The sequence below is a fragment of the Papaver somniferum genome, chromosome 8 (genome assembly GCF_003573695.1).
Source record: "Papaver somniferum cultivar HN1 chromosome 8, ASM357369v1, whole genome shotgun sequence".
Lineage (NCBI taxonomy): Eukaryota > Viridiplantae > Streptophyta > Magnoliopsida > Ranunculales > Papaveraceae > Papaver > Papaver somniferum.
In genome coordinates, this window is record NC_039365.1 from 26,499,605 (window position 1) to 26,512,884 (window position 13,280).

At 36.9% G+C, this 13,280-nt stretch overlaps 1 protein-coding gene and 1 pseudogene across 2 annotated transcripts; one reads left to right on the plus strand and one right to left on the minus strand.

Moving 5' to 3' along the window:
* The first annotated feature begins 5,797 nt into the window (after positions 1–5,797).
* Positions 5,798–10,055, plus strand: LOC113306950 (ralA-binding protein 1-like). 2 transcript variants are annotated; one of them, XM_026555870.1, is made up of 7 exons: positions 5,798–5,917; positions 6,014–6,269; positions 6,861–6,956; positions 7,669–7,730; positions 8,643–8,866; positions 9,484–9,616; positions 9,734–10,055. In XM_026555870.1, the coding sequence occupies exons 2-7, from the start codon at positions 6,254–6,256 to the stop codon at positions 9,872–9,874; spliced, it is 672 nt and encodes a 223-aa protein (XP_026411655.1). In that variant the 5' UTR covers positions 5,798–5,917; positions 6,014–6,253; the 3' UTR covers positions 9,875–10,055. The 2 variants fall into 2 exon arrangements, with proteins under 2 accessions (XP_026411655.1, XP_026411654.1); XM_026555869.1 differs by lacking the exons at positions 5,798–5,917; positions 6,014–6,269; positions 6,861–6,956 and adding an exon at positions 7,017–7,580.
* Positions 10,056–10,455: 400 nt separating this feature from the next.
* LOC113305296 lies at positions 10,456–12,107 on the minus strand (annotated as a pseudogene).
* Positions 12,108–13,280: the final 1,173 nt, after the last annotated feature.

Below are 13,280 nucleotides of genomic sequence, written 5' to 3' on the forward strand. Positions count from 1 at the left end.
GAAAGAAAATCCCACTCAGATCCAAGCCCAAAGAGGACCATATCTGAGCCGGATATGTTTCCGGTAGGGGTGTAAATTGGGCCGGGCAGCCCGGCCTATTTATTAAATGGGACGGTATAGGGCGGGCCGGAACATCTCTTATCCATGAAATTAAAAGGGCCGGACGGGCAAGGTTATTTATCTACAGTTAGTATCCATGGCCTACTCAAGCCTGTTTTGTAATTTGGGCTCGAACGGATAGGGCCGGGAGGGCCTTGAATATTACAAACAAATATATATTATTAAAAAAAAGTAGTAATAATACACAAGTTTTACTTAAATTAATAATCAAATATGAGAATTGAGATGGGAATAAGATAAACCAAACTTCTTATAATTTTTCCTGAATTGAATCATCAGAAATGGAAACTGTCTTAGATTTTGCTCAATATTTTCTCTATATGGTTAAGAAATTTAGACTCTTATGGAGTAAAAGTTAAGAAATACATATGAGAACTATGAGGATTGACTGTATTAAGTATAAGTACCAAGTATATTCTAGGATAAAACAAATGAGAACAGTCACTTACTTAGACTAGGTAAATGGATAACACTGGCGGGCTAACAGGGCAGGTAACATTGACGGGATAATAAGGAGGGTATTGGGCCGGGTAAGAAAATTTGACTTGTGGTCTGTGCCCTCCCTTTTATTTAAATGGGCTAGGTCGGGCCAGTCCGTAAAGGGCCATGGTCACTCATGAGATGTCATGGGACATGGCGGAGGGTACTGGGCCTCGGACTGCCGTGCAAAATTTACACCCCTAGTCTCCGGTGAAGAAGATTTCTTGCTGTCGGAGAACGAGTGAGAAAGGAGAGAGGAAAGCTTTTTTTACTGAACTGTTGTCTTATGAGTCTATATGATATTCATTCTAGATACAAAATAGTTCCGTACAACCACTGAAAAGTTACAATGTAACAGGATATGATTTACATTCTCATTTACACATGTGCATAGACAGCAATGGATAGGTCGAATGTTGCACTCTTTCTTGTTTAGAATGTCAATCACGTGGATCACATTATGAAAAACTAGTAAGGAAAATTGTTGTGCCTTCTCGAGAATAAACCTCCTCCAGACGTATTTTTAATCCCCTACTAGATCTGGTGAATCTTTCTCCATCATCCATTCATATCCGTCTTTAGTTGAATAGTTATATATATTGTTGCAAGTCGTTTTATCCATTTACCTATATCAATGTGCATGGGTCCCAACGAGAGTTTGTGAGACTATTTTCTTGTATCAGTGTAGCCATTTTTTCATCAGTGAGTTTAAACTCGGAACCCGTTAAAACTAACATAATAATCAGATATCTACTCACTAAAAGCAAAGGCTATGGGTAGTCCCCAAATGGAGACTAATTCTTTCATATGAAAGACTACTCGCCCATATGAACGAGTGAAGACTAATCAGAATACACTACATGGGAGACAGTCTCCCGTTTAGTTAAAAAAAATGGATTTTGGACCAGACGGGGGACTGTTCCCCGTCCAAAAAAAATAAAAAATCTTCTTAGACGGAGGGACAAACCCCCGTCAAACAAAAAAACCTACAAAAAAGGTGCATAAACGGGGATAGTCCCCCGTCAAAAAAAAAAAGTCGAAAAGAAAAGAAAAAGTTTTAACGTGGGATTGTCCCCCATTTTGTACTAAAAGTTTCTTTTTCTTGACGGGGATAGTTCCCAGTCTAGTGTGAAACTCCCAACTACTCGTTCGGCTGAACGAGTGTGTGGAAGGATTTGGGAGAAAAGTGGGTTGAAACCTACCCATATGAGAGCCTAATTTGCTCAAATTGGTAGTGCACTCTTTCATTTGAAAAGGTGACACTACCCATAACCCTTGTTCTGAGGGAATTCACGAAAAAAATTTCAACATTGTTAATGGGTACCATCTTATTGTGGAGGGTACAAAACCATATAAAACAAACTAAAAAAATACCATATTCTAGTACCCTGATTTTAGTATATCCTTCCCAATAAACGTGTACCCTATTAACACTATATATGTAAATTTCGGGTAACTTACTCTGTTCGAATTGTCAAATCAATTAGGTCAAGACTGGTCTCCTGTACCTGATAGTTTGTTAGAATTTGATGAAGTGTGATATTATCAAGGTGGTGAAATCTTTTTAGAGAAGTGGGTGGATTGATTGGAGATCAAAGTCTAATATTTTCCTCTTATCTACGTAGACAGGGCCGGCCCTGGGATTTCACTGCCCCGAAATGAAGGAAACTCTGTTGCTCCGTCCCCATGATCTCTGCTATCGTTACCAGTAATACCACTGCATACTTCTCAGTTATGGCATACATTAAGCATGCGATCGATATGTATCAAGTTGCAAAATGTTTATCGAAAATAGAACATACTTTACAATTTTTACACATATCAAACAAGAAATGGTTCATAAAGTAGTAATAACAAAAGTTCAGAAGATATGAAAAGCCAACCTTTAACTAAGAAATACTTCTTTCCCTCTAGGTGCTTGTGACTAAAATCAAAAGCAACCGCATTTGGAAAGCATCCATTCTTAATAAAAACTGTAAAACTTCTATTGGCTTACTAAACACATGAATTAGCTAATAAATTTATCATGAATATTGATTCCATATATAATACCCTGCCATTAATATCACTAGATGTTGTCAATAGACTATTACCAATATCTCCAACGGTTTATGATACACCTTGATATACCAAGTTTTCAACCCTGTATACATGGGAAATGTGTTCCTTCAGCTATGATTCCTATGCACATGAAACAAATTTCAATGAAAATTCAGTGTGATCTAGATACTGCTTTTGTGACTATTATTGGGGCACCAAGAGTTCATTGTGCGTAGCCGAATCGAAGCTGATTTCGTCGGTTGATCGTAGCGATGACGTAATACTCTCTAATTCAGTTGACTATGATTTCTATTTTTCTACACCATTTTCTTAAGAAGAACATGATTTTGGCTAACAGGGTTCAGTTCTAAGTGTTTGACGATGATGTTAGTGGAAGACATAGTAACGTACACAACTAAGCTAATTAATCCTCATGAAAGGGAATATGGATACCAAGAAACAACGAAATGTTCGCCATAACGATACCGCGAGTAAATCTAGCGAAATCCCACCGGATATGGAGGATCAAGTGGAAGTCTTGTAGGGATAAAAAAAAAATTGGTCTGTGTAATATGTGTGTGTGACTTCTTATATATTTAGCACTAGAAAATTCTCCTAAATCTCTTAGAATTACATCCTCTTTTTATTCGTAATTACTATTAAAATTTTCCTTTTCGTTTTATACAGAAAACCACCCATAGACAAATAACTGATTTTGCTGCCCCTCTTCACTGTTGCCCCAAAGTCAATCTTCGTTGACTTTGCCTCAGGGCTGGTGCTGTACGTAGAGGAGTATGCTGAAGAGGTGAAGGAATTGACATCCATAAATCTTACTAGTTCCATTTACAAAGCCATTCTAAAGTTCTTGCTAACAGATTGTAGACTATATTTCACAAGTAAATCTTTATCCACCGGTCTTCCTTTGGGAAGGGGAGATAAGTTTTGGAATTCATCTTATTTCAAAATGAATATCTGGATTCCAGATCAAATCCAAGGTCCTTGGTATTTTTCGCAAAGTTGATTGTGAAAAATTATTTGACAATGTTAAATGGTCATTTGTGGATCACATTCTTGTATGATACCATATGCTATTTTAAACCCATACGACTAATAATATATAAGGGTATCGATCATAAGTGTAAGTCTAGAAATACTCCAGAGTATCTAGGAGTACCCTAGAGTGTACTTAATTAAGTCAATATATTTCCTTGAGAATTTCCGGATCATTGAGGATGTGCTCTCTCAAGCCTATAAATATGTAATCTTAGACTTAAAGCTAAGGATCCAAAATATCTCATCCTTGACCCCAATTTGAAAAGTTTATTAATGAAATGGAAGTTCTTTCACTAGTGTCTCTTTTCTTATGCTTTAACTTAGTATTGAGTTTATCTCTACATGGATATAAGGGGTTTAGCTTCTAATCAACTACATTATGTCGCCGTTTAAGGGGATTTTTTGACTCCACTTTATGCAACCGAGATAAAGTTAGTTAGTTATGCTTTCATTTATGATTTTTACTACTGTTCTTTATTTCTCACCAAAGTTGTTTTAAGTTTCTACTCTGCATGATTACTATGCAATATTTATCTTTACTTTCAAGCTTTATTTTACGTTCTTTTCTGTTATTATCCGATCCCTCACGAATGTTATCCCCATTTAGCCATTGCGGGTGGGTTTTAGCGGGTACCATCGTGGTCATCCAGCAACAGCTTCCAGAGAGGTCATCAATCGTTGGATTATTCTCACCCGAACACACCTAACTGCAGAGTTTATTTCAACTTTGGAGCCAACCACTATCAAGTATCGGATATTATAATGTCATCCTCTTAGATTAGAGTTGTCCCCAGCCATGGAATATAAAGCCCAGATATCCAACGTTCTCTGCTACTGATGTGACCGGTACCTGACCCAACCCAACTAGCGAACTCTCTCACGTTCGACAAGTGACCAATCATCGGTTTTGATACCATATGTAATGACCCGATCATCCACTGTTATTATCCCCACTTAACTACTGCGATTATCATGTAGTGTGAGATTTCCAATGGACATCGCTGCAGTTATCCAACAATAGCTTCTTAGGAGGTTACTCATCCCTGGATTGCTCCCACTCGAGTGTGCTTAACTGTATAGTTTTTTGCCAATTCTAGAACCAATTGTGCTGAAAAGGCCTGTGTGTTCAAAAAGGAAAATCCATTACTTATATTCCATTCGGAGAACCCTACCTGTTGAATATCGGTATTACAATACCACTACCTTAAATTGGAGTTGTCCTCGGCTCCGGAATGTATATATAAGCTTAAGTCTCCAATGTTCCTTGCCGCTCATGAAACCAGTACCTGGCCCAACCCGTCCAACGTACTCTGTCATCTTTGACAAGTGACTCATCATAACCTCCGATAACGTTTGAAATGACCCGATCCTCCACTGATATTGTCCCTACTTAGCCACTGCAGTCATCCAGTAGTATGAGATTTTTATTGGCACTACTGCGGTTATCCGATATCAACTTCCCGAAAGGTAATTCATCATGTGACTACTTTCGCCCAAGCATGCTTAACTGAGAAGTTTTTCCCACAACTCAATCAAGTTTAATCATCACGTTTCGACTCAAACAATCACTTATAATCCCTTTGGCTAACCGTCATAATTTTTCGTATTTTCTTTTACAGTTTTTCACATGAGTAAATCAGAAAACAATACGAGGAAAAAAAACATTGAAAAAGCAAGTGTAATCGACTTTCTATCCATTTTCATCCTATAAATTCTTCAAGTTTTTTGTTTTTTTGGAGAAAAAGAAATCCTGCTAAACATGGAATCAATAAATATGTTTGTGTACCATGTAGCTCCATCTTCACTCCCCTCCTTACCATGTTCTATCTCTAGTTGATCTCTCACTTAATTATGACTACCCTCATTCTTGACTGTTCAAATTTAGTGTAATGCAACCATTTAATATGTCAAATCTTTTTTATGGGGTAATTTACGTTACCTTCCCTGCCGAAGATCATAATTTAAGTTACCTCCCCTACATAAATAAAATTGATGAAACCTCCCCTGGTTACGTATTCCGTCCAAAAGCTCTGTTATCTGCCAACTAAGACGTTTACGTGTGGCATATAAAACAGATCGTCACACGTGTAGCACTTAGATACCTAAAATTTCCTCGACAAAAAATAATACAAAACCTCCGATCCAACAGGGGTAGAATGCTGGAGACAGAGATTCTGGGTTCATTCAACAACTCGTTAAAAATGCTCCACTATTTCCAGATCTGGTTCTCTTCCAATTTTTTTGTTGGGTTGTTTTGATTAATCAAGAAATGAAAATTGTTTTCGATGATGATATTAATTCTCTGGTGTCTGTTTTGTAGATATTAAGGATGGCTACCATTATTGAATATGAAGGACAGTGGTTTGAGTCTTTGAGATGAGCAAATTCACGGAGAAATTGGAAAAGATACAAAATCCTCGGATCAATTAATCATCTGATTAACTAAGGTACCGATTCAATTTGTTTTTCATATCATCAGTGACTCTTAAAGACGATGATGACCCACTTGCTGTAAGACGACGGAGACCAAGAAGAATTTTGTGGTAGCTTACGATTTGATATGGACGGAATTTTGGGTGAGTTAGGATTCAACAGCTGAATTAAACATAAGAGTAGCTGTTCTAAAGGAACTAATTTGTGATTGCTTGATGTATAATTTGGGACCTAATTTTGAATATACTTATCTGTATATAGATTTGCGATTAATTGGTAGTGGTGGTGACGATCAACGAAGACCTTAAGTACAAATCGGGGATTCAATTCTTATTTTTTTCAAAAATTTTGTATACTTTCATCATATCAATTGCCGTTTTTTTTTCTGTTATGAAAATATCAATTGCAGGGTTAATTGAGAAGAAGAACAACCATGGTACAAAACCGTCCGATATTTTCGTCTGATGGTGTACTCGTGTCTAGAAAATGTCCTCCCATATAAAATCAGTACTTGCGAATTTATTTATTTTTTTCCTGTTCTTATGAAGAACAACGTCACCGGAGATAAGAAGATGACAGAGATAAAGAAGAAAAAAGCATGTTCACTTTTTTCTTTGTTTAGATATTTTGTAATTTTCTCTTTTTTGTGCCACCCGTATCTCTTTTTGCCACGTGGAAATTTTTGCTGAGTCAGCGTATTTTTTTTTGCCATGCGTGTATTCTTGCTGAATCAGCTAACTTGGTTTGGACGGAATATGTAACGAGGGGAGGTTTCACTAATTTTATCTCTGTAGGGGAGGTAACTCAAATTATGATCTTCGTCACGGGAGGTAATGCAAATTACTTTTTTTTTTTTTGCTTTTTTTTTTGGATAGGATAATACAGTGGTCCCTAAATTATATCCAAACTCTTTTAAATAAAATTGATTTGAAAACTACGACGAACCCCTAACTCGGCGGTGATAATAGCGCATAAAAACCGTCTGACCACTTGATAGCTTTCGAAATACACTACTAGATTTTTGAATTATGACATTCAGCGTGGCCCAGGGCAAGAGGGACAAATAACTTTGATAGGTCATCCCGACCTAAATATAATTTACTAGGGGCACCCAGGTCCCACACCCATGGTGGGTTGACTAAAAAGTCAAGATATATGCCGAACTCATCACTCTCATAATAGATAATAGGTTTTCTTCCCGACTTCCCCAAACCAAAGCAGCCATCTTTAACAGTAGAGGCGAGCAGCAGAAAACGAGAGAGAGATGGGAGGGAAAGGAGTTCGAAGAAGAGAGAAGAACTATAACAAAGCACATGGAGACAAATACAAACGTCTACCACCACCACCTAAATCTAATGACATCGATGCTATGCCTTCTAAACTTCGTAAACTCATGGAGTTCACTTCTCCTAAACCTAATATCAAGGATATCCCTCATTCAGAATCAAACCTAAGTACTCTCTCTTTCTCTGTATTTCTGTTATAAGTTACTTCTAGGTTGATTTTTATTTTAACATTTTGGGTTTTATGTTGTTTTACCAGGATCTTCAAAAGGTAGTGAAAGTAGTAAAGGCAAAAAGAAAGGCACCACTGGAACTGATAAAGTGAGTCTGAAATTGGGATTCTTTAAAGTATTTTTCTGGTATTGAAAAATTCTGTGTAAGTTGGTTATTTGCTAGCATAGGGTTTTATTTTTTGTATGAAATTGGGGTTTTAGGATTTAGGGTTTGATTTGTTTTTGGAAAAGGAAGTTCCTTAGGGAATTAGTATGTGTTTCATTGTTTTGCTGGGTTTTTGTATAGTAATACAGATGGGATTATATCTCTATGCTCCCCATTAATGTTTCAATTTTTTTATGTTTATGTTGATTTTTTTCTTTATAGAACTAACTTGCTTTTGTTGGGCATGTCTGGAATGAAGTTTTTAGAGCTTGGTTAGTTCAAATACAGTTTACTAATGATACACATGATGTATGAATGCGTGAAATGTTTGGAGTCTGTAGTCTGTACCTATCTCAGTGAGTCAGTCGCGTTTATATACCTACATTTTCAGGATAATAAGTGGCATTGGTGTTTGTGATGGCATTGATGCTATTGTAGTTCAAAAATTACAGCGGCTTTCTCAGGTAGTTACTTTCTAATGATTGAAACACTAGTGGAGGAAGATACTGGCTTTTGTTTCATTGTTAACATTCCTTGCATTAGATAAGATAGCTAGCTCGCTCCATTAACAAGATGTTAGGAGATTACAGTTAATCAACAGGGTTTATTTCTTGTGTTTTGATGATATAGATGCTAGATGTTTTCGCCTTTTCATGACTTGTGTGTTGGGTATTAGGCTTGATGTAGGGGCGTCTTGTGATTTTTTATTCATTAACATCCATTATGTTGTATGCATTTTATTTTGGTTACCTCGAGTGATGCTACCACATCATCTTTATTGAGGCCACGAGCCGCAACAGTATTTAGTTTTGGTTGGTTATCTTGTGGTTGTTCTAAGATATAGTTTGTTTTCAGAAACCAAATCCGAAGGATGAGATTGACTCTAAACCTGCTAGATTCAGTGAGGATGGCGATGATGAAAATATTGTAACACCTAAACAAGAAGACAGCGGAGATGAAGGTGTGGACAAAGATGATAAGAAAAATAAAAAGAGGAAGAGGAAGCCAGTTAATGACCTTCGTTTCGACACATTGGAAGGTCGTCCCAAGGGATTAAAAAGAAAGGAGCGCAAGAAAAAGTAAGTATCCTTGATCACCTGCTAAATTCAGTCTTCTTGATAACGAGAAAGGTGTTTCCTAGTTTCCTGGATAAGGGTTTGATAGTTTCCTTTTTCTTTTTGATAATCCCTCGGCTTTCCTTCTATTTTCGTACTAAGCTGCATAGGGGTCTAAGGTATTTACAATTACGGCAGTATCTTCTTTTTTTTCTTTTTTTTTTTTAAATCTGGATAAGTCAAAAAAATAATCTCTTATTGGATCTTTCAGCTAAAATGTGTAGTTAAAAAAAATGTTCATGAGTAAAGAGGTTATATGTGCAGTATGCCCAAAGTGCTTTGTCGAGTAAGCCGTCAGTCAGCCACATCTTCTCTTACATAAATGTGTAAGCTGACCTATCGGTCTATCGCCATCTGTAACTAGATTCGTTTAAAATATAAAAAGGGTAAACATGAATAATATGTATTTGCTCATCTCTATAGAAAGCTAAAATTCCATCTTTATTTTCTCTACATCTCTGTGGTAAACTGCTTGCTGGTGCGCAAGATCCATCCCTCGTGTTTTTTTAGAGGTGATAATCTTAGCTCTGATATGTTCCTTAAATTGAAGATTCTGATAATTGGAGGTTATGTTCATTTAGGTACTTAGAAGCCAAAAAGAACAAACATAAAAAAGGAAAGACAGAGGATGATATGCTGGGCTTCCAAGGACATGAGAAAATCAGGTTTGGAGATGTAGTTGAAGCTCCACCAAAATTGACTACAGTTCCTAAGGTGAATTTTCAAAGTTCTCATACTGAAGAATCTAACTAAATACTTGTCAGTTCTCTTATTAAATCTTGTAAGAGTAGAATTATGACACTAAAATCAAAATTTTGTGTTCTGTTGTAGGCATCAAAACAACCTGTCCAAGCTGCTTTTCAGGAAAGGCTTCGCTTGCAGGCCATTGAAGCTTACAGAGACCGTAAAAAATGGGTCTCAAGGCCTGGACTTCAAATTCCTGCTGCTGAAATTGCAAACCCATCTGTCTAATACTCTAATTTCTGTAAGTTTAAGGTAGAATGTTTGTTATTTTATCATGCCATCTCCTAAGCATATTTTTGATTAATTGAGACTATAGTTTTGAAGTTACATGGTTCATCTTCTCTGTAATTTTGGAAATGACATTAGTTTTGTTACCCAAAAAGATTAAAAAAAAAAATTTGGTCCAAAATGTTTTTTGTACTCATCCCTGGCCTGAGTCGCATCTGAAAGTATAAGAAATGAAACACAGATTCTAGCTTTTTAGTTTGTTCGTTTCTTTGGTAGAATGGTAAGATAGTATATTGCAATAGTTGCATTATAAGAAGATATACCAGGTCAATCATTATAAGAGATGATTATTTTCTTGCTATGATAGAACTGGTGTTTACTTGTACAAATGCACTTTAAACCGAAAAAATCAAACAAGCCTTAAATTGATAATAATGAGATCCCAACTTTTCTCTGTCTAGATGACATTTTTATCCAATTTTGGGAAAAGCATGAAGATGTAGTCCACCCTTGATATGAAGATTGATCATGGTTCTGTAGTTGACTACTTTTGTCTGATCAACCAACTTGAATGTGAAGAATCACAGTAAAACGGCAGAAAAAATCTTCATTTGCATATACGCAAAATCTTTACCCAAACAAATACGAGGCCCTGCCTGTAAAACCAACAAAACTATCAACAGTTAGAAGTTATTCATTGTTGTTTTGTTTTGGAGGGCTTCTTAGGTTTGTAATTTAAGCTCTGTTGCATAATAAAGAAATCTTATTCTTAGTAGATGGACTGAGAGGTGTGTGAAGAGCCCTTAACAGCCTCTCACCAAGGGTAATCTGGTTACTCAGGGTAATTGTTTCACCTGAAATGCTGTGAACTTAAAAGGGCTCTCATTTTGGAAAACCCCATTATTGTTGAGCCATCTTTCTGGCCGGAATACTTCTGCATCATCTCCCCATATAAATTTCATTCTTCCCATTGCATATGGGAGATAAGCTACCAACATCAAATCCATCAGGCAATGTATCGTCAGAAAAACATATCTTTGCATCCTGCAGTTCCAGGAAGACAATTCCTAGGGTTTAAAACATAGGTCAATAGACGAGTGCTGGAATCGAACTCATACAGAAACAAGTTTTGTTATGGTTTATGATATTACTGCCGAGGATAAAAGAGGTCGATAGTTAAAATTACCATAGGAACTGCAGCTATAAACGTAGAAATGTAAAACTTGACTGGGCTAAGTCTTTAGAAACTCACAGAAGCATCATTTGGTGAACAAGACATTTGATCAATCTTGGTATGAATTAGTTTATAGACAAACTCGTCAATCACTTTCACATTTTTCTTTAGTTTTGCTTCGGGTCCGATATTTAGAAACCTCTTGATCGTCCATGAGGCATCAACATAACGCCACGCCGTCATTTCACTTGAATCATCAAATGCATTGGCAAACAATGTTCCTTCATCACTTGATCCGCACATGCTATCTAGCTGAATACCGAAGGCGACTTGTAATGTTGAATCCAAAGTTGCTTTCAGAAACAAATCCTGCCAAGGAATAAAATCAGAAAAGGTCCTATTAACATACTTGAAATTTTGAATTCCTGTCACTCAATGAAAATCTATTGAAAGGTTGGAGTTTGCATCCTCAGATACTACTCGAGCAAGTTTTGCTGCGTTCTTTTGGAAGACCACACTACTGAAGTTTCTCAATACTCGAACTCATAGCTAGATATTTTTCTCCGATGACGCCATTTATCGCCATCTACTGCGAAGATTCCATCCCCCAAAAGATCTTTCAAATTGTTGTAGTTGTACGATCCCTACAATGAGTATTTATTTTTTATAAACTAAAACAGACGATCTAAAATTCCTTCTATGTTATAGCCAGAAATAAGTTTTTAGTGTCAGATTGAAAATTGAGAAAATTTGATTAATCGATTCTTTCATTGTCACCTTGCCTTAGTTTTGAAAGTTGGGTTTGAGTATGTACTCAACGTTTGCAGGATCAGATGTATAAACCTCGCTACGGAAAGGACTGAGTAATCTATAAGTTTTATATTTGAAACAATGATCTGTCATATAGTCCCAAACTCTATTGAAATTGAGTAGTTGATTGACGGAAATGCTATTCCCCTCACGTTTAAGCACTCTACTATGCGCACCGTACGACGTGGCAAGGAGAGTTACCACGTCATCTTTTACTCTCATTGATTTTTCTCTCTCCAACTTTTTCATCTCTGTGAAAAAAACTTTCCCTTCTCTCGGGTCCGGGTCTTCCTGGATATCACTAATTCCGGACCCTACTTATAAAGGTTGGGTCCGGTTCTTAATGGTTCCGGGTCCGGTTCTTAATATGTGTACCCAAAACCGGACCCGTTTAAAATCGCGGGTACCCGTTGGTTCCAAGTACCCATTGGATATTAAAAAAACTATAAAGAAAATCTTTAAAACTTAATTTCTTTTTCTTTTTAACTTGAATCTAAATTATTTTTATAAAAATTTATTATTATTTCTTTATTAATGTACTAAGTAAAGATTAAATGTAAGAGAAAAATTAAAAAGATCAAAGCCAAACTAACAAAACACCTATAATTTTGCTAAAAAGATGAATAAAACTTATAAAAGGATAAATAACCGGGTACCTAGCGGGTATTATCCGGTCGGACCCGTTAACATTCTGATCCAATCGGGTAATTACCCGTCGGGAGTTAAGTTACTAATGGGTCCAACTTTAGGACCCAGAACCGGACCCGAATCTAGCGGGTCTGGTTCCGGCTCTGGGTAATGGGTACCCATTGACAACCCTAGTATCTTTTCTTCCTCCTCATCTTATCATCATTTGACAATTGCCGGCGACCGGATAATACTCTGACGATGTAGAGGGAGAAAACTAACAGTGATATTGTTGAGAATGCAGCGTAAAAGGTGTTTTTGAAGCATTCCATGAGTACTTCCAGTACAACTGTGTCTTGAAGCTTTTCTTAATTATCAGTATCTCAATGTTTTTGGTTTCTTGTTTTCTTTTATGTCTAGTATGTTTGGTTAGTCCGAAAATGTTAGGGAGCTCCCACTTTTATACCCCAAAACTTTGACACCGCTAGGTGTCAAGTTTTCATTGGTCCATTCTTAAAACAGACCCCCTGTATTTTCAGGTGGGGTAGGGTGAGATAGAAAATCAACGGTGGATGTTGATGACACATAGTGGTGTCAAAACTTGGGCTAGGGAGCCTCCGCTTTTATACCCCAAAACTTTGACATCGCTATGTGTCAAGTTTTCATTGATCCATTCTTAAAACGGACCCCTGTATTTTCAGGTGGGGAAGGGTGAGATAGAAAATCAACGGTGGATATTGATGACACATAGTGGTATCAAAGCTTAGGGTATAAAAGCGAGGGCTCCCTAGCATC